The sequence below is a fragment of the Periplaneta americana genome, chromosome 8 (assembly GCF_040183065.1).
Source record: "Periplaneta americana isolate PAMFEO1 chromosome 8, P.americana_PAMFEO1_priV1, whole genome shotgun sequence".
NCBI classification, from domain to species: domain Eukaryota; kingdom Metazoa; phylum Arthropoda; class Insecta; order Blattodea; family Blattidae; genus Periplaneta; species Periplaneta americana.
Genome location: NC_091124.1, coordinates 116,739,907 through 116,766,629, shown reverse-complemented (window position 1 = coordinate 116,766,629; position 26,723 = coordinate 116,739,907). Strand labels below are relative to the sequence as shown.

The 26,723-nt window shown below is 35.1% G+C and overlaps 1 protein-coding gene across 4 annotated transcripts in view; it reads right to left on the bottom strand.

Moving 5' to 3' along the window:
- The window catches only part of pbl (epithelial cell transforming 2 pebble), a 192,599-nt gene that overhangs the window by 101,890 nt on the left and 63,986 nt on the right, over positions 1-26,723 (bottom strand). For 3 of the 4 annotated variants that reach the window (XM_069833481.1, XM_069833482.1, XM_069833483.1), the window contains 2 exons: positions 17,023-17,166; positions 6,524-7,474 (listed from right to left, as the gene is read on the bottom strand). In XM_069833481.1, coding sequence (XP_069689582.1) covers positions 6,524-7,474; positions 17,023-17,166 — 1,095 coding nt within the window. The remainder of the gene's footprint in view (positions 1-6,523; positions 7,475-17,022; positions 17,167-26,723) is intronic. The other variant, XM_069833484.1, reaches the window with a different exon arrangement.

Here is a 26,723-nt window from a genome sequence, read left to right as displayed (position 1 = left end):
TAATAATAATAATAATAATAATAATAATAATAATAATAATAATAAAAACACTGTAAAAACTAATTTAAATTTTTTGATCCTAAAAATTCCAGGCTTAGTAATCACACACATAGCTTGTCTCATACTACAATCCAAAGGTTAAAAAACAATCAAAGTTCTCTACCAAATATAAATGTTGTTTCATTATACATGAAACAGACTTTTCAAGGTACTTTACATGAAATATCTTTCCTTTCATTTTCTTTAATATCTATTCTTAAATATTCAATTAATATTGCAGGTTCTTTTCTATTTTATGAATCTTTACTACAAAAATAAATGTAATCAATTTAATTTCCTTCTCCCTCCCTAAAATGCAAACAGTAAAAAATTAACACCTTGAAAGTCTTTCAATTTTATAAGTAATATTTCTTGTATGTTCTAAGTCAAAAATAGCATAAGATTCTACGAAATTTCTTTACTTAAGTTACAAGTCACATACTATATATTATATAAAGCAATATAAAGGTTTAAATATCACAACTGATTAGGCCGCACGGCTAATCAAATTAAATCATACAGTCCAGTACGTTTCTTATTTGAAAAGTCTAATAATTACATTCCTACAATTTTACTATGAAGTATTTTAATATTTCAGGTTTTCCAAAGACATACACAAATACATTAATAACAAGCAGATCTAACTACACAACAGAAAGACAGATAAAGGAAGAACATCTAGCATACATATAAAAGTGAATGGGTAAGTGTAGCAATTTGTTCTTCACCCACCCAATCTTGTATATTGCTATAACCCACAATCATAGATCAAGAAATTATATCGAACATGTTGTACAACATTAAACGTGAAGGTAGGAGCAATCAATACTCTGCCAATGACTAATGTATAATACAATAGTTAAGGGTGATGTTAAGTACAAACGAAACCAGCTTCTGCATATTATGATGACTGCAAAAGAACATGTTTTCACGAGAATAAAAAAATTATTAAATTATGGTTTATTTAACAATGCTCGCAATTGCAGAGGTTATATCAGCGTCACCAGTGTGCCAGAATTTTGTCCCGCAGGAGTTCTTTTATATGCCAGTAAATCTACTGACATGAGCCTGTCGCATTTAAACACACTTAAATGCCATCAACCGGGCCAGGATCAAACTCGCAACCTTGAGCATAGAAGGCCAGCGCTATACCAAATACGCTACCCAGACCAACTTTCACAAGAATATCGACAAAAATTTTTTAAGCATTGATAGACAACATTAAGATATATATGGATCATATGCGGAGACAAAGAGGAAGCAGAAAATAGGGAAGATTGAAGAAAGCTGGGTTTGCAGTGAAAGACCTGAACTTGGCCTGAATACTATGAATGAATGAATGAACTTGACCTGAACACTATGAATGAATGAATGAATGAATGAATGAATGAACGAACTTGGCCTGAACACTATGAATGAATGAATGAATGAATGAACTTGGCCTGAACACAATGAATGAATGAATGAACTTGGCCTGAACACTATGAATGAATGAATGAACTTGGCCTGAACACTATGAATGAATGAACTTGGCCTGAACACTATGAATGAATGAATGAATGAACTTGGCCTGAACACTATGAATGAATGAATGAACGAACTTGGCCTGAACACTATGAATTAATGAATGAATGAACTTGGCCTGAACACTATGAATGAATGAATGAATGAACTTGGCCTGAACACTATGAATGAATGAATGAATGAACTTGGCCTGAACACTATGAATGAATGAATTAATGAATGAACTTGGCCTGAACACTATGAATGAATGAATGAACTTGGCCTGAACACTATGAATGAATGAATGAACTTGGCCTGAACACTATGAATGAATGAATGAACTTGGCCTGAACACTATGAATGAATGAATGAACTTGGCCGGAACACTATGAATGAATGAATGAATGACTATGAATGAATGAATGAATGAATGAAAGACTATGAATGACAATTCTTTGCATAATGTGATAGTAAAATGAAAGTAAAAAGAAAATCATTACCTTGATCAATATTTTATAATAGAATAATAGTAATGACAATTATGATGATGATAATAATGATGATGATGATGATGATGATAATAATATACATATTTGACGAAATTAAAGTATTATCACGCACAAAACGAACAATAGTCATGTGGGACAAGCAATAATCTCGAGTTGGAAGTTAAATTTTCTTCTTTCTAATGGCCAAGACCTTGGTTTTTTTACATCATTTTTCTTTTAGCTTCCCAATATAGGCTGGAGATGTCTTTCTTCCTCTTGTTGATAACACTAACTGAAGTCAGATGGTCTGCAATCGTAATGTCATTACATAGGACACAGATGTCCGAGTTCATCATATTCATTCTTTTCAGATATGCCAAGCAATCATCGCCAGTTGGGATTTTGAATCTTTGTACAGCATCCCTATGATCTGAGGAATATGTTGTTGTTGTTGCTGTTTGCTAATGCCAGGCGTTTGACAATAAAGTCATTTGACCTCTTGCACTCCAATATTTTTCAAAGATATTATCATGACCAGCCAATGAAGCACAGATTTTGAGGTGTTCCGAATCCATTTCTTGGTTTGAGTTGCACAATGGGCAGTTAGGGGACTGATATATTCCAATTCTATGCAGGCGTTTAGCCAAACAATCATGGCCTGTTGCCAATCTAAATGCAGCTACAGACAATTTTTCGTGGTAAATCGGGAATTAACTGTGCATTTTGATGCAGAGAGTTCCATTTAACCTCTCCTTAACCGATCTGAGGAATATAAAGTTTCCCTATTGTATGAATATTCACCTACTTTCTATCATGATAGTTCGTTTTTATATAATTCAGATATGTTTGGTCTGTTTTTGTTTATGTCATGCATTACTGTAGTAGTTCCAATGTATTTGATATTTGTGATCTTCTGGAGCCCATTTTTGTGATCAAATTTGTCATTTCATTTCCAAGAAGTTCAACATGTGAGACCCACTGAAGTGCAAAAGAGAATAGAATAAAAAAAAATGTATTGCACAAACAGGTAAGGACATAAATTTTTGTCTGCCTAGCATATTAACAACTTTCAGCTTTCAATAACTGATGGAACTTTTTGTGTATTGTTTGATGTAACTGCTTCTATTGCTGCTTTGAAGTCTGCTAAGTACTGAATTTTTTAATTGCTGAAGTTTTGGGTTCAGAAGATCAGATTTCTTAGTGCTATTTCTATAGTTTCAACTTCCTCGATTTTCTTCTACCTGCTTGTATGTAATGCATAAACTCCTTGCAATAAATTCCTGCTCCAGGATTTCCTTGGGTTATCTAGTTTAGAACCATCAGCGTACACTCAATTTTCAAAGTCAAACTTCTCAATTTGTTAAATTGTGTGGAAAAATCACCTGTGCAGTAAGTTTTATTCCAAGTACGCTACTTCTGCCATTACATCCTTGTTCCATTAAAACAGTATTGTTATTTCATGAATCTCTGCAGTAATAGAAAATATCAACAGTTAACAAGTATCAGTTAGTATTACATGAACTTTACCAAATTTCTTTCTGTTTTATTCCTCACCCCTCCTCTAGATTCAATTGTATAGTTTCATGTTTTAATTTTTATAAATAAGCTATTATACTTAAGTCATTGTGGCAGAGAATTAGACAATTACGAAAACACTTTAAGTACTGATAAATTTATTACTTTACTGATTTAATATTATACTAAATGAAAATATAATCCTTACGATTGTTTAAATAACATATCATTACAAAATGAAAAGCTAGTTCAGGCACAGGACAGTTTCCTAACTTACAAATGTAGCACTGTGAATTCACTGGAACAGTACTACCTACAATCATTCTCGGAGAAATAAGTCCCTACAACTCCAAAGGATGAGATGGCATACAGACTGTCACTCTTGACACTGCAGCGCAGCTTTTCTTCAAGTCTTTCAGAATTTTCATTTGCCCAATAGCCAAAGTTTTCCTGACAAAGCTGAAAGATGGAAATGAGCAACATCACTCATTTAAAGATTGTAAACAAAGTCTGTATTCACATTTCTCATGTTCAATAACTGCTGTCAGTTTGCATGGTATCTATCACTCATTGTATGCACCATATGAATCTTGTAAGAGTGATAATGAAGATCCCTTTGTAAAATTCTGCATGCTATGTTCAGAAATAATAACAAGCGACACCGAGTGCCTACATGATGAACAGTGAAAGCTTTTTTTAAAAGCTCCTTTCCTTTGGCAAAATTTTCTGGCACATGCACATGTTTTACACTACTTATTCTTTTCTACAATGTAGAGCCCATTCTTCAAAGTTCCTTTTATCGTGTTTTGATGGCATTGCAGGAAGGCATTGGATCATTAAATTGTATATTAAAATGATTCTGAAATGCACACTGTGCAATTATTAACTATAATTTTTTTTAATAACCTGCCACAGCAAATGCCTGATACACAATGTTCAACTATATAACAAATGAATGGTAAAGTGGGAGATGCAAGATGGCAGTAGTCATGTACTCCCTACTAACTAACAACTGGCTGTATCCAGGATCCGGCATATTCGTAACTGGTGCTTTCGCCAATGGTATTTTTCATCACGGCCATTCTGTCACGGATTTTTTCGTCATATGGGCATGTTTTGTCACAGATTGCATTTCGTCATACATACCTTTGCACCACAGTGGATATGTTTCGTCACAATATTGAATGTACTACACAATATTACTTTCACTATTATTTATTGAATACTCATCAATTTTTATACACATTTTTACCCGAAGTTAGTGCGTATATTCAAAACAAGTAATTTAACCAAAGTGTCCAGTGACACCATGCCCAATTGCTCGAAGGTAACCTAGGACATTCTCATCGGCTTTATATTCCTGATATCCTTCTGAATTCGTGATAGTCTTGTATCGAGATCTGTATATTTTTTTCTTTTTATGTGGCAACTGTCCACCTTTCAACTTTTCAATATCATTGTGAATTTTTTCAGTTTCAGCATGCAGCACGGTAAAATGATGGATGAAATTTTCCGATTTTGTGTCACGGCATTGGTGCCATGCCTCACAAGTGTTAGTGGTCCTTGGAAGATTTTATAGCATTTGAACGTAACAGTTTCAGATGGATGGATGAAATTATATAGGCACCTGCCTTTCTCTGCCACACTTTCGTTCTCATACACAGTTGTGTTCGACATAGTCCAAGAGATTAACAAAGTTGTCTGGTATGGTATCTCTTAGTAGTTCGAAAGCGGAGACAACGTTTCCTCGAGAACATATGCTACTGCAATTAGCGAAAGGAACAGGGATCGTAAATGTACATTTTCTTCCCGGTTGTACTCTTCAACATGTCCATCAGATTGAAGTCTTCTCCAGAAACATTGCCCGAGATGAAACAAACAACTGGCCAGCTTCGCTTATGGAAACGTATTTGAAATTACAGCCATTACATTTGCCTCATAATCAGTTGATATAAAGTGTGGCAAGAACTGTTTTTGTAATCTGTTATTTGCCTTCTCTTTAAGCATATTAAAATAAGTTAATAAAATTGCACCCTGTACAATGTATATAGAAATCCTACTATGTATTAATTTCTCTTTTCCATGTTTGGTTTTCCTGAAACATATGTTATCAGACAGAACTGGAAAAAATTTGATTATCATCTAAAAATGTATTCCATAATCTTGGTAACGTATAATAATATTTCGTAATTAATGACTAATTGTTGCAATTATACTTCAAGTAAAGAAACTCAAAATTAAATGTGTCAGAAATTAATGTGTGACAAAAGATGATGTGACCAAAGTGTAAAGTGTGACAAAACACCTAAACCTACTGTATCCAATGTTGCAAAATCACCTACTGCCATACAATATAGATTACAAGGGAAAATACTTAAATAACTGATCTAGAATGAAAGTCAATCACTGAACTTGAAGACTAAGAAAGCATGTTCTTTTAACAAAAAATCAATATAGAAGAAATCTTTATTGCAGTATGAAAAAGAAATGGCAAATGTTATTGAATTCAGGAAGTCCAAAATGTCACAATAATATATTTCACCTGTTTTGGTTTGGTGGAATAGCAAATATCCAATAGTTTCTACTAAATATAATAGTGAATAGTATTTTGACTAATTAGAATTTAAGATTATCACATATATGTAGTTTCTGCTTTAAAATGCTCGATCTCCCTTATCTATGATTATGGTGTAAGATCCAAAAATCTCGCACTACAGCATATCATTTACTTATATTTAAAGTAATAGCAAATTTAATTTTATTATTTCATGCAATAGTAAACATATATTAATTCTTTCTGTGTAACATGAAGCTCCCCTTTGTTAGTACCAACATTAAATTAGCCAGAAAAGCAGTAAATATGTCTCGTAACTAAGATTAAATTACACATTTTTTAACATTATTTCTTGATCTATGTTTGCAGATGTGCATAAAAAAAAAGTGAAAGTTACAATGAATGTGTTATGAGATGCAAATACCAGAGCAGTTACTGCCTGTCCCTCCTTGGTGTCAAGCTCTGTTCCACAGGACTTCATTGGGACTTCAACAGATGGGATTCTAGGATTCTGAGTTTGGTGGTAATCATCACATGACATTGGAACTACATCATCTTCATTTTCAGGTAACGGGGATGTCAACATGACAGTAGCATCATTACTGAAGGAACTTAGCTTTAGTTTCAGATCCGATTTTCTTGTGTGTGAACTCCTTGAAAATCCAAAACTTAATTTCCTTGATAATGAGGATCTAAAACTATGAGATTTGTTGAACTTTTTATTAGGAGTTGTTGAAATTGATTGAAAATTTGATGCTGAAGAGTCCAAATTATCCAGCATACTTTGTGAGCAAGAAGGTTGGACATCTATTTCACAGTCTTGAAAGGAACATGTTTCATCGTCTGGATACTCCTTCAAAACTGACTGTGGCTCTACACATTCCATTGGGCAATTGAAAGAAAAATGCGATGAATTAACCGAATGAGATACTGAAGTATTATCAGGAACATCTAATGACGAAGGAAGCACATTTGATGACACTGTTTCTACTAAAGGATCCAATTTCTGAATTTTACAACGAGGTGATGAATTAATGCTACAATCAGAATAACATTCTGAAATTGTGGTCAAATTATGAACACAATCTACCTGAGAGCTTTCCATAGGCGTCGAATAATTAGCTACTGCCCTTACAGACTCTGTAGTCATATCAGAAGAGATAGGACTTGAAATACAAACATTTTTCAATCTACAACAACATGTGGAGCTTCCTGGATTTAAATTACAAAGAGAACAGATTTCATTCTGCTGTAAACACCCGTTAGCCCCAGAACTATGTGGCGGGGATGTGAGAAAGGTTGGGGAGAGGCACTCTGGTCGAGGAACCAGCATGTTAGACTTCAACAGGCTGTAAGTGTCACTACTGTCCACCACCTGTAAAACATCACCACAGTTCATCACACCACACAGAACAATATTAAACATTCATTTATATCAGGCAAACAATACATACTGCAAAATAAACAGAACACCATTCATTAACAAAGAATGCCTGTCATGGTGATGTTTTTGGGTATTTGAATAGCACAAGTGAAAGGAACCATCTCCAAATTTCTTGGTTCTCTTCAGCTGAATTTGTAGTAATATATATGACATATCAGTCCGATATCTTACATTAACTGCATATCTTTTTTTTTTAACTACAAAAAACAAACTCCTTGCGTTTCATCTCGTTTTTGAAGTGGAAACATCTTATGCAACAACCGTAAGGTAAATCTTTAAACTAAAAATGCAAGAGAAGACAGGCATTGAGGATTGCCCTATCAACATCTATCATGGATACTAGAAATGCAGGATTCAACAACATATATGGTACCTACAATTCCGAAAGTTATGAAAACATTAACAACTTAGTTCTAAAATAACATTACAGAACTTAATGCCGTAACATACCTATTTTCAAAATATTATTTGCAATTATAATAAATTCAAAACGAATAAAAATTAGTTTGTAAATTCAGAATGAAGGAACAGAATAGATGCATATATAACCGAATGTGGAGATTATGTATGTTACGTAATGTATCAAATTAATAGGCTACATATCACACAATTTTTAATTATTGCAATATAAATAAACCTGAAAGAACAGTGCATACAACGAATGTGGTACTACTATCGATGCTCTGTTCCAAAGACAATTACATATGTTAGAATCACAGGTATATGTATCATACTTTAGTTAACATGAACCTACTGTGTCTGGTTTACAGCAAACTGAAAATGTTATGGAGACTTGATGCAATAAGATTTTGTAGCAAAAAATACGGAAATTCTGGCGATATTTTTAACTACAGGATGATCAGATGATAATAGTTCCAATTGTTATACTTTAACTTTTTCATACTATGAAGGTTAGCCTATTCAATTATAATTCATTTAACGAATGAGTATCAGTATCATCATCATCATCATCATCATCATCATCTCCACCTTACCTGAAAAATATGTAAAGAAAGGTGGTAACAAGGAAGGAAAAGGAGATTGAAAAGGATGTTACTGGAGAGAAATAAGAAAATGCAACAGCAGCAGTAATAGACCTCCTATCACAGTGCTTGGTCAGTTGTACCATCCTTCTTCACAAATACAAATACAAACAATAGTATAGCAGAACCCTGATTTTAGGAACATCCATTTAACGGTTTTCCACATTTAATGTTAATTTTTCAAGATTCCAATAATTATTACAAATGACTAATGTATTTTTATACTGGATTTAACTTAATTCTCTTTGCTTGAAACCCACATTTTAAGTTAAAAATTGTTCTTAAATTATTTTTTTATCTCGGCTAATGCAAAAATAAATGCATTTTGATTCAACATGTAAAATACAATTTTTTTAAAGAGTCAATAACTTGTCAATGATGCTGCTTCGCCATCAAGTGTTAATAGAGTGGGTCATGCAATCTCTCTCTCTCACCACATCTACATGAAGCTGCATTCCTATTCGTCTGCTAATTCCCCCTCCCCTTTGTGATAACCAATCATGGACAGAATACCATACAGCAGAACAAGACACAAAGCCACTAGTGTAGCTCAGTCGGCTAAGGTGCTTGCTTGCCAATCCAGAGTTGCGCTCAGGCATGGGTTCGATTCTCGCTTGGACTGATTGCCTAGTTGGGTTTTTCCGAGATTTTCCCCAACTGTAAGACGAATGTCAGGTAATCTATGGTGAATCCTCTGCCTCATTTCGCCAAATACCATCTCACCATCACCAATCCCATCAACGCTAAATAACCTAGTAATAGATACAGTATTGTTAAATTACCAAGTACAAAAAAAAAAAACAGACCACAATCTGTCCGCTAATCCTGACCCTTTGTGAGAACAAATCACATTTTATGATAGATGTAGCAACCATCTACCAGAATTAAAAACTTACAGCATAAGTCACTTCTTGTCTTTGTTGTGCTTACTGAGGTGCATGGTATCAGTGAGACAGAATTGTTTTCACCATTACATATCATTAGAAAGCAATGGCCGCAAAAAGGAAAATGCTTTCACTCGCAAAATAGAAAAAACTCAATTACAAAGAAACTCGAGATGGGGAGAAGACTTGATTGGCACCCAGCTGCTTTTCAGTTTTTGTACAATCTTACCCATAATTTACTACTGTAGCTCTTTTACAAACATACTCAAATTTTTTTTAACAAAAATAGCAAACCCCTATTTAGTGTTAACCCCCATTTAAGGTTAATCACTCGTATTTTGTGTCCCCAGAAAAACGCTAAACAGGGGTTCTACTGTGGTAATTATAATAGTAACAGCAGCAGCAGTATTGTGGTGGTGGCAGGACTGGGGTGGGGTTGGAGGTGGTGGTAGCAACAATTATAGTGGCTGGATGAAAAAAAGAAAAAATCATTAGGAAGAGAGAAAGACAAAAGAAAGCAAAAAACAAAGACTATGATGAGGAAGATATAAAAAAAAAGATAATGAAGATAAAACTGGTGAAAATGGCAATAACTATGACAATAATAATGACAACGACAAAAGACAAGAAAAATGTATGGTGTCGATGATGAAGACAGAAAAGAATATGATTGAGAGGAAAAAAACATGATGACAATGGTGTAAAATAAAACGGTGAGATGAAAGAAGATGATGATGACATCATTATGAATAAATAACATGATAGCAAGGGAATCGACAGTATCCTGAATAAACATGCTTTATTATCAATTTTGTTCACTAAAAATTCCATCTGAGATGACCAACTGTCAATGTCTCCAGCATAGAAAGTCTACACACTTGGCTAACAGAGTACTACACAATTACCAAAAAGTAATTATTTGTGTTACTATGAACATTGCAATCTTTAAGACAGTATTTATGTGGATTTACCACAGTAGGCCTATTATTTATTTTCTGCTTTAGTTTCATGTACTTTATCTTCAAACTGTCAAATGTTTTATTTCATATTTACCAAGTACTTAAAAATCACATCCTCTCTATGATATTTTAAAGAGTCAATGACAGTATTTCTATTCAGCAGTATATACTTCATATGAACGCAAATTCAATTTGCATGTTGTATTACATAACATGTTAGTGCATTTTGTCAACAAGTAAAATAAGTGGTAGAAATGTATGAATTATTTAACAATTTCAAATAAAAATCCTTTCTACCTGTTATTCTATTTTATTAGATTTATCAGACTTTTTACGCACAAGATTATACATAGTCCGCCAAAAAAATGTATAAACTCTTTAAGGAACGAAAACTATTTATTATGCGTCTCTTTTACATTTAAATACTGAACACACATGTTTGCTGTTGGCAGCCAGACACATAACGCAACGACGAGCAGTCGCCACAGCTACGTCGGTCAATGTTTCAATGGAGATCGCTGCACATGCCGCTGTAATCTCCTGGCGAAGGTCCTCCAGCATGCACAGCGTACATCAATAGACTTGATCTCTCACAGTTCCCCACAAGTAAAAAAAAAATCCATAGGGGTTAAATCTGGTGACCATGGGGGGGGGGGGGGGAACTCAATGGGCCCTCTTCGTCCAATTCAATTTCCCTGCACATTGTCATCCAGGAAAGCTTGTACAGCTAGGTGGTAGTGTGGTGGCGCCTGGTCCTGTTGGTAGAAGACATCATCAGCTCCATAAAGCACACGTACTCCTGGTAAAATTGATGTGTGTAACATTTCGAGGTACACTTCTCCAGTGACAGTACCATCAAAGAAAAAAGGATCCTACTAAGCCCCTAGATAATAGTCCATACCTCACATGAACCCCTGGTAGATTGACCGCCTTATCCATGTGAACATGCAGATTTTTCGGTGCCCAGTAGACGCAGTTATGCCGATTCACTGTTCAATTAAAGTTTAAATTGGACCTCATCAGACCACACTACCTTCGTCACAAATTGTTCGTCTTCAGTTACCATTTGCTGATACCATTCGCAAAATTGCATTTAACGATCAATTGCATGCAGTAATCGTGGGATGTAAACTTTCCACTTAGCAGCTTTCAGAATTCATCTTACACTTGTGCTGCTAATCTCCACTTCACGTGCACATTGCGTAGCAGACTTCTGTGGAGAAGTAACAAACCTTTCCAACACGATAGCCGACGAAGCAGGACTTGTAGCTGTAAGTGGTCTTCCTGATCTTCCTTTGTGACTATCAGAAATCATTCCATGTGCCTCAAACTTATCAATAATGTGTTTGATTATTAGGTGGTTTGGGGGTTCTGTTTCGTACTCCCCTCTTCACTGATGCACTTCAACAGCATTATCAAACCTCATAAATCACTTCAGAATGCATTTTCGCTGCTCAAACATCAAGCATGCTCCAGCCATTCTGTTTTCTCACTATCGTGATGAAAGTGAGACATCTGTTGAGCGAAAGACCATACTACAACATACTCGTAATTCAAATAAACTGACAATATCAATATCCTGATACAGTCTGACAAATAGTGTATACATTTCTTTGGCGGACTCTGTATATAGAATTCTATACTAAGTGACTGTATCACTTCCACCACACAACTTCATAACCATATACAGTATTTTCTTTAGTACTACTAAGGGCAGATTGTGTTTCGTTTAGCACCTGTATTAATGTTTATTAAATATATTAAATTTGCTCACATGTTAGCAATAACATTTTAAATGTAAATCTAGTCTTTCAGGTGAAGCTCCCTGTAAAGCAGATTTGAATAATTTCAAGGGAAAAATTGTTCCGGGGCCGGGTATCGATCCCGGAACAATTTTTCCCTTGAAATTATTCAACATTTTAAATGTTTTCATGAAGAGCTGTTTAGATATCTTATCAATGCTGATCAAATTGGAATCTAACTGGTTAAGTTTTAAATAACAGCTAATATCAAGTTCTGCTACAACTTGTCCAAAACAGATGGATCAACTAAAACCAGAACCCAAAAAATATGCAAAAAAAAAAAACTTATTTAAGAAGCTAAGCACATATATATACTGTATATAATGAGAAAATAGTTATTCTAATGTTGAAAATAATGACCTTCATTAAAATGAAGGATGAAACATTAAAGGATGAAAAGAGTAAAGAATCAGAGGGAGAGAGGGCTAAAGCAAGAAACACGCACAAACAAATAATGTGTAATCATATAAGACCTCATTATGCAGCATGCAACTAAATATGAACTTAAGAACGAGATCTAAACAGGTAATGTAAATGAAATAACATAATATCATTTTACAGTCGTTTAAAATCCTCCTCTGTTGGTAATTAACTGGTAATTTTCAACAGGTATAAATGTTCAAACATGAAACCATCCACAAAACATAGCAGCCATAACTTCAAAGTATTTATTTCAAATTATAGGTATTATACTCAACACACATACCTATCAGACAATACAATTCATATCAAAATTAATTATCAATTTAGTTAATAATAAAGGAGCATTTCAGACTAGTGTTGTATAGTTCATTATACTGAATTCAACAAAATATTTGGATCGAGATCGACTAACAGTTGCTGTAAACATTTTTACTTGAAAATTCATATCATACAGGGTGATTCACGAGGATTTACCACCACTTATGGAGCTTATTTCCGAAGACATTCTGAGCAAAAAATGTCATATAAACATGTGTCCTAATCTCAATATTTTCAGAGTTACACTAATTTGAAGTTGTTAGTAAAATATCTTTTTTCTTTAGTTTTAAGGGTAAATGAATGTTACAAATAGAGAATGAACTATTCAGAAGTATCATTCATTTCTTTAATTAGCTAGTGTTCTGAAGCTAAAAATGTGTTGTTAATTGCTTTGTACAAATTAACTAAAAACTATATCATTCTTACGCACTTATCACAAAAATAGTTACAAATCATACGACTTTAGAAACTTTATTCTTTACATGTGAGGGTAGCAATGAACCTGTGGGTTCCTTAAAAGCCATTTGTAAGTAAGTAAGTAATATTCTTTTACTCTTAAAACTAAAGAATAATGCTATTTTACAAACAATTTCAAATTAGTATAACTATGAAAATATTGAGATTAGGACACATTTATATGACAGTTTTAGTTCAGAATGTCTTCGGAAATAAGCTCTGTAAGTGGCGGTAAATCCTCGTGAACCAACCTGTATATAAAGTCTACTTTATTTTTTTATTAATAGTCGCTATTCTTTGCACTTAGGCATGAAAACTATCAAAAAAAGTAACTAATTATTATTTCATTTAATGTTCCTAAGATTGAGACACAATTTGTGCATTTCACCGAACTGAATTAATTAGCAAAATTATCTTCTTGTTCAGCTGTAACCTATCAAGTAAATATTTGGGTGAAAGTTTCTTATCTCCAAAAGTTAGCCAATCCAATGTTTCCTCCATTTACCAGATTTTGTTTGCTATCAAGTCTCTAATCTGCAATTTATTCCATATCCTAATATAAACCATTCAGCTCACATGACATCCATTTTTTCCATGCTCATTATAAAGACTCTGAACATTGAATGTTGATTTTATTTTTCCATTTGCATTCAGTCAATCCCTGTACCTTGTTACTTATCTAGAATTTCATCTCAGCCAACAGTGTCAACTTTACCTGACTTTCAAATGCAAACTGCAGTAAAGCAACTGCTTCATACAACTTCCACTTAGATTCCTTTCTAACCCTGTTTTTCAAATTCCTTCTTATGGTTTCCAAAATCTGATTTAAACCACTCGTCTTTTTAATTTAATCCAAATTAGCAAAATTAGACATATATCATAATTAAAGAAATTACATTTTTTATTTGTTCTACTACTTGATTATTAACAACAATTTTATACTCCTCTTAATATTACGACCAATGAACACCATCCATTTCATAACAATGCACTTGTATATTCATAAAAGATAATGTAGAAAACAATACATGATGACCAACTTCCCAGGTAATATAATAAAACAAGAGTATCAACAGGCATACTTACTTACTTACTGGCTTTTAAGGAACCCGGAGGTTCATTGCCGCCCTCACATAAGCCCGCCATCGGTCCCTATCCTCAGCAAGATTAATCCAATCTCTATCATCATATCCCACATCCCTCAAATACATTTTAATATTATCTTCCCATCTACGTCTCGGCCTCCCCAAAGGTCTTTCCCCTCTGGCCTCCCAACTAACACTCTATATGCATTTCTGGATTCGCCCATACATGCTACATGCCCTGCCCATCTCAAACGTCTGGATTTAATGTTCCTAATTATGTCAGGTGAAGGATACAATGCGTGCAGCTCTGCGTTATGTAACTTTCTCCATTTTCCTGTAACCTCATCCCTTTTAGCCCCAAATATTTTCCTAAGAACCTTATTCTCAAAAACCCTTAATCTCTGTTCCTCTCTCAAAGTGAGAGTCCAAGTTTCACAGCCATACAGAACAACCAGTAATATAACTGTTTTATAAATTCCAACTTTCAGATTTTTTGACAGCAGACTAGATGACAAAAGCTTCTCAACCGAATAACACGCATTTCCCATATTTATTCCGTGTTTAATTCCCTCCCGAGTGTCATTTATGTTTGTTACTGTTGCTCCAAGATAATTGAATTTTTCCACCTCTTCGAAGGATAAATCTCCAACTTTTATAGTTCCATTTCGTACAATATTCTGATCACGAGACAATCATATACTTAGTCTTTTCGGGATTTACTTCCAAACCTATCTCTTTACTTGCTTCAAGCAGAATTTCCGCATTTTCCCTAATCGTTTGAGCATTTTCTCCTAACATATTCACGTCATCCGCATAGACAAGAAGCTGATGTAACCCGTTCAATTCCAAACCCTCTCTGTTATCCTGAACTTTCCTAATGGCATATTCTAGAGCGAAGTTAAAAATTAAAGGTGCTAGTGCATCTCCCTGTTTTAGCCCGCAGTGAATTGGAAAAGCATCAGATAGAAACTGGCCTATACGGACTCTGCTGTAAGTTTCACTAAGACACATTTTAATTAATCGAACTAGTTTCTTGGGAATACCAAATTCAATAAGAATATTTATATAAAACTTCTCTCTCAACCGAGTCATACGCCTTTTTGAAATCTATGAATAACTGATGTACTGTACCCTTATACTCCCACTTTTTCTCCAGTATCTGTCGAATACAGAAAATCTGATCAATAGTCGATCTATTACGCCTAAAACCACACTGATGATCACCAATAATTTCATCTACATATGAGTTAATCTTCTCAAGAGGATATTCGACAAAATTTTGTATGACGTCAACAAAAGTGATATTCCTCGAAAGTTACTACAGTTAGTCTTGTCCCCCTTCTTAAAAATAGGTACAATTATGGACTCCTTCCATTGTTCTGGTACAATTTGCTTTTCCCAAATTGCAAGTACAAGTTTATAAATTTTGCTAGATAATACACTTCCACCCTCTTGTATTAATTCTGCTGGAATTTGATCAATACCTGGAGACTTGTACTTTTTCAGATTTTCTATCGAAATTTCGACTTCAGAAAGTGTGGGTTCCGGTATAAATGGCTCAGCAGTTTGTATTTAAATTTCGTCCCGATCATTTCTACTTGGCCTATGTATATTTAGTAGTTGCCCAAAATAGTTTTTCCATCTGTTTAGGACTGATGGAGAGTCTGCAAGCAAGTCATCATTTTCATCCTTGATCACGTTTACCCTTGCCTGATATCCATTTTTAAATTCCTTTATACCCTTATATAAATCTCGAATGTATTTATTCTTACTATTTGTTTCTACCTCATTCAGTTTTTCCTTCAAGTAATCTCTCTTTTTATTCCTAAGTGTACGACTTGCTTCCCGTCTTTCATTGAAATAATTATCTCTATTCTCCTCAATTGGATCCTGTAAGAATTTCAATTTTGCCTGTTTCCTTCTATCTACTGCAATGGAACAATCTTCATCAAACCACGGTTTCTTTTTCTTAGTTTCATGATAACCTATGCTCTGCTCAGCTGCAATTTTGATATTATCTCGGATATTGTCCCACACACTATTAATATCTAACTCTTTCTCACCTTCGTCGGAAGTTGCTAAAGCAGCAAACCTATTTGAAATTTCAATCTGATAACGTTGCTTAGTTTCCTTGTCCTTTAATTTCAAAATATTGAATCTACTAATATTAGCTTGTTGTTCTACTCGCTTGGCTACTGATAGTCTTTCTCTTAATTCTCCAATTACCAAATAATGGTCAGAATTACAGTCTGCCCCCTGAAAGTTCGAATGTCTACTATACTAGTATGTCTTCATTTATCTATCAAGATGTGATCTATTTGGTTGTGTCTCATTCCATCTGGAGAAGTCCAAGTATATTTATGTATATCCTTATGGGGGAATGTTATACTTTTGACAAGCATATCAATACATTTTCAAACATGCAGGTGTACCATGCAAATTAAGACAGAGAAGTCAAGGACTCAAGATCAATTTGTGAAGACCACACATGCTTATATACAAGCCTTACCACATGGGAGCATGAAGGGTCCTCAAGCTCTGTTGCAGTCCCACCATTCTCCTGTAGCACCTCAGTCATGTGTTGTTTCTCATCATCTGGGAAGCCGAGGAAACAAACACGTGCACCATGGAAAGGCTTCAGCTTATGACTCATCTATAAACCAAAAGCAACTGTTGTTACTAATGCTGAATTGTTGGTAGTAGCACTATTAGTTCCCTAGCACTCCAATATTTTTCACTTACAAGCAAAACACAATTAATTCAAAAATATTACTTCAGAGAAAAAGCGTATATAATGTACATAATGTATGTGTATAAACATAGAATTGGAAAATTAAATACACATAAAGAGAAACAACTTACTAAAAATAATATCATTGGCCCATACTAAATTCCACTTAAAAAAAAAAAGTGATTTTTGAGTTAATGCTACTGCATAATGCTCAGAGCAACTGTCCTCTTTTAGATCATCGGCATCCAGAGCTCTGAGTGGCGAAGAATAGCTAATAAGCTTAATAATGAAATGTACAGTAACGTCCTATACAGCTGATTTTGTGCATATGATATGTATATATATTTCCCATAGTAATGATAGCATGCTAATTAAGATAGATATTTTAATTAAAAAATATTACATATTGAAAACAGAATTCCCGTGAAAGCAAAATGAAATTACTGTAGCAACTGCAAATCAAAGAAACACATAACAGCTTGTCTTTCAATTGTTGTATTACACCTGCCGATCATCTCGCTCGTATTATTATATTTTGTCATATTCATTGGCATGACATTCTGAATAATGATGCTTTAAATTTAACTTTTTTTACATGCTGGACTACCTCACAACAAATTAAACAATTTGTCATTGCTCCCATACTCCATAAATATTACTAAATGTTCCCACACTGATAAAAAATATATATATATATATATATATATATATATATATATATATATATTATATATATATATATGTGTGTGTGTTAAAGTTCTTTCACTAGTACTTTCTCCGTCAAATTGTTTACACTCACTTCTATATATGTACAAATTATAATATATAAATAAAATCAGAATTTGACCAATTCTCTCTATACTAGCTTAGTTCTGCACAATTGCTGCGCTGCTCTTCAGGTGCTCATCTAGTCTGACCTTGCTCTGATATCACAAATGCACAATCTGCAGACCACTGGCATAATGTAACAAAATATGCTATATCAAGTATCATACAGCACTATCGTTTAGTATTATACCACTTATATACAAAACAGTTAATACCTTATGGCATTTATTTCACTTCTTATATACTGCCAGAGCTATAGTGCACTATGTTGACTTCATGCAGTATAGCATGTGAATTGCATTTGAATGGAATGCTACACAGCACTAACATGAGATAATGCAACTGAAAAAGACAATCATTTAATGTTTCATTTTGTATTATGTAAAAAAATTAATAATGTCCACATAAAATATAAGCAATAGGGTACTAAATACTGCAAAAAAAGAAAAGAAAAAAAAAAGAAATAAGCAGGTTATCGTTGAAAGAGATGGCAGGGGTCACCATAGTAATTATAAAATTCTTGAGGAAGGCACATGACTTGCAAGATAGCAATGTAGCAGTTTTTGACCTACAATCTGTACTGTCTATATTTTATGAAGATAATACAATCTTGTATTACTTACTTACGGCTTTTAAGGAACCCGCAAGTTCATCGCCACCCTCACATAAGCCCGCCATCGGTCCCTATTCTGTGCAATATTAATCCAGTATCTATCATCATATCCCACCTCCCTCAAATCCATTTTAATATTATCCTCCTATCTACGTCTCGGCCTACCCAAAGGTCTTTTTCTGGCTTCCCAACTAACACACTAAATGCATTTCTGGATTTGCACATACGTGCTACATGCCCTGCCCATATGAAATGTCTGGATTTAATATTTCTAATGTCAGGTGAAGAATACAATGCGTGCAGTTCTGCGCTGTGTAACTTTCTCCATTCTCCTGTAACTTCATCCCTCTTAACCCCAAATATTTTCCTAAGACCCTTATTCTCAAACATCCTTAATCTCTGTTCCTCTCTCAAAGTGAGAGTCCAAGTTTCACAACCATATAGGACAACTGGTAATATAACTGTTTTATAAATTCTAACTTTCAGATTTTTTGACAGCAGACTAGATGACAAAAGCTTCTCAACCGAAAAATAACATGCATTTCCCATATATATTCTGAGTTTAATTTCCTCCTGAGTATAATTTATATTTGTTACTATTGCTACAAGATATTTGAATTTTTTCACCTCTTCGAAGAATAAATTTACAATTTTTATATTTTCATTTCGTACAATATTCTTGTCACGAGACATAATCATATACTTTGTCTTTTCAGGATTTACTTCCAAACCTAACACTTTACTTGCTTCAAGTAAAATTTTCATGTTTTCCCTAATTGTTTGTGGATTTTCTCCTAACATATTCACGTCATTCTCATAGACAAGAAGCTGATAAATCTTGTATTACGGTAGAAAACAAAATTATTATGTTAAATTTCACAATGTACAATATACCCAATAAAGGATTTTCATATTTTCGGCATGAAGAGGTGCTAATAAAATTGAGGCGTTCTCTGGAACAAGAACTTAACTGTAAAATCTTGAATTTGAGCTACAGATCGTCAAACATTTCAGATCTTGTATAATAACATTGTTATTGCTCAAGCACTACATAATACTGGGTTTACTGTTTTGGAAGAGGTTCATGGTCTATCAACCACTGGCAGCACTTGTAGCATAGATATGATCGCTTTCCAGGACCATCAGAGAGGTTTTATAATTGACCCTACAGTTCGTTTCGAGACTTGCAAGAGTCAACCGCAAGATGTCTATAAGGAGAAACAATTCATCTATGAACCAATAATCCCGTATTATCAAGAGAAATATCAATTACAACAGATAGAAGTAATACACTTGATGGTCGGAGCAAGAGGATCCATCCCGAAGCAGTTTGTTGATTTTTGCAAGGCTTTCCATTTGCCATCATCTATAATTGCCTAGTCTTCTGGACAGAGACCCCCAAAAAGAAAGGAAAAGCCAAAGCAGAGCAAATATTAAATGAAGCTCTCTTCCAACTACAAGAATAGTGTGATATAAACAACGCAACTGTCAACATGAATAAAACGGAATTTCAGTCATTCACTTTAGCACATGAAACCATATAACTGGTCCTAAGATACAAAAATGACACATTAACACAAACAGATGGCTTTAATTATTTGGGCGTAACCTTTGATAATAAGTTATCCTGGAAACAACAAGTGGAGAAAATTAGCTCGCAAACTTCAAAACAATTGAGAATCTTAAAGTGCCTTGCAGGATGCAAATGGGGATGTGCTCGCTCAACTTTAAGCACTACATATCAAAAGTATGTTCTTCCTGGAATGTTATACTGTTGTAAAGCACTAATCTCTTCAATAGATAAAACTCTAGGAAAACTGAGAAAACACACAATCAGGCTCTAAGACTTATAATGGGTGCTGTAAAAACAACTCCAGTGGATGCCATGTTGATCCTCACAGGCCTCAGACCGATACATAAATTGATAGAAGAGAGATCCATGCTGTTGTATGAAAAGCTAATCAGACTATCAGATCATCAATACTGGTACAAATACGAAAATAAGGAAAGCAACCTCAAAACACAACAATGATTTGTGCAGAAAGTACATAAGCTAAAAGAACAATATTCAATCATATCAAATGAACCTCAACCCATGATACAGAATCCAACTGAAATAGAATCCCATGACTGCTTCACACAGACCTAAACCAATGTGTGTTTAAAAAAGAAACTGACACAATGACTCTAAAGCTTTTGGCCTTGGACACTATCAAACAGTAAATTCCCAGAATCTGAATGGCTCAGAATATACAGCAGCATGCAAATTAATCCGAACACGACATATTTTTACATTTTCTGTCATTGTTGGCCTCACAGCTGCTCATACCGCTTTAATTGACATCTGTAGTACGTGTAATTCCATTGTTCAAGGTCTGTCATTTTTTTTTTTAAATATGTGACATTTTGCCTGTCGTTTTGTACTTATAAGCATTTCAGTTGTTTTGAAGACTTAATACTGCAATCCTGTGTACATTCTGTCTTCACAAATGGATACAACTTCACGAAAACGGTCTAAAATTATAACATTATAGCGGTTTCAGAATAAGAAGGCATATGGCCTAAGCCAATTGAGTGCTAGCAACAGTTCGACGTTGTCACACAGTGCACGATGCACGAGACATGGAAGACAGAGACAACAGATAAGGACAGAACATATCAGTAGCAGCACTCTCGCTGAGCGAGCGGGTCGAGACCTGTTTCTTCATTGTGTGTAATGTTTAAATATAATTACTCTTACTGAAGTAATTCTCATCTCAATTTTTATTACTTCTTCGCTTCATAGATCAGTAGCTCTTGGAGTCACTAACTTGCGAAATAAAGTGACATATATGTAGAAATTTATTTTGCTAATGTCTGAGAAAGAATGTTTTAATTCTTACTCAGACTTCCTTGTACAGCAAGCTGAATTTATTATTGTTTATTTCTCCAGAGGAAAGATAAGGCACAGTTTGTTTGTAGGGGCAGCCTAAGAATCTAGCGATAACAAAACGAAAACATATCTGTAGATACGTAATTTAGTATTGAAGTTGGAAAGTATTTTATTTTTCCTCCGTTAAATGAACCCTATATCATTTAATTTAATTCTCCATCTTATACATACCTAGGGGTCCAGGGTTCTACATTCTGGTTACGAATCTGGCTATAATGCAACGTAATCATAATGTGTGTTCATATATAATTCAGTACTCATACTGGAACTGTAGATTATTTTATTTTTCTCTGATAAACTAAGTCTATCTAATTTTATTTTATCATATAATTTTTACATATCTAGAGGTCCAGTGTTCCATATTCTGGCTAAGAATCCGGCTATAAGAATATAAGCATATCTGTTCATATGTAGGCCTAATTCAGTACTCATATTGAAACTGAAGATTACTTTCTTTTACTTTATTAAATCAAGCCTATCTAATTTAATTTAATCCGCAAGCTTATACCTACCTAGAAGTCAAGGATGCTATGTTCTATCACTCTGGCCTGTGGCAATATAAACCTACGAGTGAAGGTAGTTGTACAGAAGCGAATATGAAAACCGTAATCCAATAATATCGTTAATATATTGTAAATTTATTTAACTCACAACAATGAAATTTTATTCTTCCAACAATAATTCCTTTCTACAATTCACCTTAAACGCTCTCGTCAACAATTGGATGTTCACTCAACACAGTATTCGTTATAAAACTCCACCGACGACAATGACAATTTACTTAGACTAGTACGAACAACAATAAACTGTTAATCTTAACTAATATTTACAAAGCACTATTTACAAATCAGAACTATCAGTTCTCAGTTCACAGTTCTTCTATCTCAGTCACTCGAGTTCACAGTATCTCGAACCACAGACCTTCAGAGACAGTTCACTGTACTCGAACTCGGGTCCCTCCAACTGCGGTCCACTGCACTCGAACTCAGGTCCCTCCAACTGCGGTCCACTGCACTCGAACTCAGGCCTTCGGCTGCTGACGCAGTTGCGGACGCACACTCGAGTCGAACTCCGGTACACAAGACTGGCTTCCTTGCTCTGGCTTTCTCACTGACTGAATAACTGAAAAACTGCTGTCGTTCCTTCGCGTCTTTAATTTATAACCACAGCGACGTAGCCTCGAAAGTTCCACGCGTCTCTAGAGATGGCACTCCAGAAAAATCCAGAGCCCTCTCCTCTCTACCAGCACCAGATGCGCACGCACTCTCTCTCCACTCTCTCGCCGCGTTGGCCCTTTCCCCTCTCTGCCGCGCGCCATCCCAAAGTGCTCCGCGCGATCTTCTCTCTTGCGGGACGCTGGTCGTGAGTTCGAATCTCACGTCACTGTCACAATATTGAAGATAAAATTGTATATTAGAAAAAATCGTATAAAGTGTAATATATATAACGAAAGGTTTTTAAAATAGAAATTGAGTTTTGGAATTATAAAATCTCCTCGTTCCTAGCATGTCTGTATTTATTTTAAAAGTGAAATGTAGTTAATGTGCTTCATTTTAGAAAGTTTTCTAATGCTCTTAAGGAAGAATGTTGTTAATGTTCTTCGTATAATTCATGGAAAAAGAGGCAGGAGTGTTTATGTTTACAATATCATCCAAATATATCATATGTTGTTTGCAATACTTCGTCTTATACCATGTATAATATTCCAATGAAAAGTGAAAATCGTACCTATGATTGTTCTCAGCTTTCTTCTTCTTTCCAACTATTATAATGGAACTGCTAACACATACTACTAATGTATTTAAAATATCGTACTATGAAATAATACACGGTTCTGAAAATTGTACAAATAATTAACACGTTTGTTTTGCGTTATTTTCCAGGAGAGGTAAATTCAAGTAAGCTTATACCACCTATTTTAATTGTCTCTTTGTCCTGTCCGAGAATATGAGCTAACGTATGCACTTCTAAACCACACGTCTCTGCAGTCAGATTTTTTTGTTCGTGAAGAACTGACACGCACTGAATCATAAGTTAGTCCTTTAAAAAAATTATATACAAAAATACCATACTCCTCGCTTGTGAGTGTAGGACTTTCCTTTTGCGTGTAATAGATGAAACACCAGAGCCAATTGCAATCCCTTCAAGAGACATTGTTACGGTAAGTTATACATCACACAAGAGAAAACAGACCACATCTGAATTTGAAAATAAACAGATTCTATCTTCGTTTACAGAGACGGAATTCAGAGCAAAATATGTTCTATGCTGTAGGTTGGATATCTCTGTTTAGTCTTAAAGCGATAACACGCGAACCAGTTGACATAAAATTGCCATTCTTGTACTGTGGATTCAGAATTCGGAGCTCTAACGAATGGCATAGTTTAAAATTCATTCCTAGCCATAAGTATTGTGCGCGCAAGAAAGAAACTAATACGCGACGCTTCAGCGAGACTTCGCGACGATTTAACTAGACAACACCGCTTCACTGTCACTGGCTAGTCAACATAGACCGGCCTGAACTAGCTCCGCCTTATATGCCTTCTTATTCCGAAAGCGCTTTAGCAGAGCATTCTTCTACGACACAGAGGCAAATTGCTGCAGAATGTCACATCGGTTTGGCTACTGTTAATTCGATCATAAAACGATACAGGGAGACTGGATCCATCACACCCCAGAAAAAAGGAAACTGTGGCCGGAAAAGGAAGACTTCACTTGCAGATGATCGTTTCATTGTCAGGAAAAGTGAATTAAATCCTAGACTAACTGCTGTCGACTTAACCCGCGAGTTAATGGCTACCACTGGGGTGAATATTCATGTCACAACAGTGCGGCGTAGGCTTTTGGAAGCTGGACGAAGGGCTCGTAAGCCTATTAAGAAGCAACTGCTAACCCCTATTATGCGCAAAAAACACTTAATGTGGGCAAAATTACATCAACACTGGACAGTGAATGACTGGAAGAATGTACTTTTTTTCCGATGAGTCTCATTTCGAGGTCCATGGCCACCGTGTTTCTTACGTAAGGAAAGGATCCGAAAAAGTAACAGCAGCTCATCTCCAACAAGCACCCAAATACCCCTCTAAAGTAATGTTTTGGGGTTGTTTTACACATGAAGGGCCTGGAGCATTAATACCTATCAAGGGAATGACAAATATATTCACTTATTGGAAACCAGAATCGTACCCCAGCTGCAAAAATCATTTCCGGATGGCAGAGGTGTGTTCCAACAAGACCTGGCACCATGCCATACGTCTCGAAAAACTATAGAATTCAACAAGAAGAATATTCAGGTACTCCCCTGGCCAGGCAACTCACCCGACATCAACCCCATTGAGAACTTGTGGTCAATTTGCAAAAGAAGAATGCAAAAAATGGATTGTTCTACAAAGGAGAAGATGATTTCTGTCCTCATTGGTGTATGGTTTCGCGATGAAGAAATGAAGAATATTTGTGGGAAATTAGTGGAATCCATGCCAAATCGTCTCAGAGCTGTTATTAGGAACAAGGGAGGCCACATAGATTACTGAGGTATGTCTTAGATCCTTTTTTTTATCCCGTTTGAGTGTTTTTGCATAAGTAATTACGTTGTTCGGATTAATTTGCACACTACTGTACACAGATGGTTCACAAATACGTGGCTATCCAAACGCAGGAGCAGGGATTTACAGCTACATCTTCGCCTTTTATAAATCCATCAGATCTTTCAAAACAGCATTCGATGGAGAAATGGAAACAATTCGAACAGCATTAAACCAACTTCTACTGCATCTTGAAAAATTCTCCAAGACTCATCCTGAGTGATTCAAGATCTGCCATAGAGTCAATTGGTGCAATTGAGCCTGTTGCATCAGTGGAGATTCATGACTGCCGTAAGACACTGAGGAAACTCAAATTAGCTCCGAAGGAAGTTGCATTGCAGTGGATCCCTGGACACTGTCAAATTTCTGGCAATGAACAGGCAGATGCATTAGTGAAAAAAGCTGCCATGCTCACTAGTTGCTTCAAATCAGTAACATCATACCACTCCTCTAAACTCTACATAAAGAAGCAAATGAAGGAACAATACCTCATGGGTTTAGAATCAAACAACACAACCAAGACCTGGAAGACTTCCTTACATAGCACCACCTGACTGGCCAAGAAAAGAAGCTGTTGCAAAGTTCCGGCTGCAGACTGGACATGACATTCTTGCCAAACACCTGTTTCGGTTTGGGTTACTTCAAACGCCCACCTGTAAGCTCTGTAATCTGGATGAAGATATGGACAGGGCCCACTTAATGCGCTGCCCGGCTTTTTGCAGAACATCTGAGACCGGAAAATATTGGGAAGCCAGGATTAAGATAATGAATCAGATGGACAATTGATGACTAATTGTTAATGTTCCATGCCATTAGAGAAATAAATAATTGCCAATGTTTGTTTACTTGCGTTGAAAGATTTGATAGCATTGTTAAGAAATCACCTCAGATAAGACATTGCACTGTAATTAACTTTTTTTCTCTTTCTTGCATTGGTTTTATATTTATAACAAATTATCCATGTAATATGTAGTATTCAAAATTTTGTTTTGTAAATGGTATACTTTGTCTTCTAGGCAATTCCTGTTTAGGGAAAGTGTTTGATAATATAAAGGAACATCAATTCCATTTCACGTAAATACCTTGCAGTATATCAAACACAGATTAATGGGGAACATATGCTCTATTTGATTGAAAGGGAGAAGAAAAAGTTATTCAGAAATGGCCCTATCTATAGTTTGGGTCAGCTTACTTCATACCCTAAGGGTGAAACCAACCATTCCCCCCCCCCCCCCCCCAATTACTACATAAATGCTACTGAATTGTGGTGATTTTCTAGTTTGCAGGTTGAATTTTCTTTTGCCAACTTAGTTTCGAATTTCGATACTGACAAATACTACAAATGGTAGTGATTTTGTAACTGTTATGTTGGCAGCTGAGACAGATATTGTTGGTACTGGAGTTCCACAGAATTAAAACTGTACTAGACTTCTGAGCCGGTTTCTGGAAGGTAGTGAAATTTGAACATACTAATAATTAATTAATATCAGTATTAATATTAATACATAATAGTTATTCTGTGTGT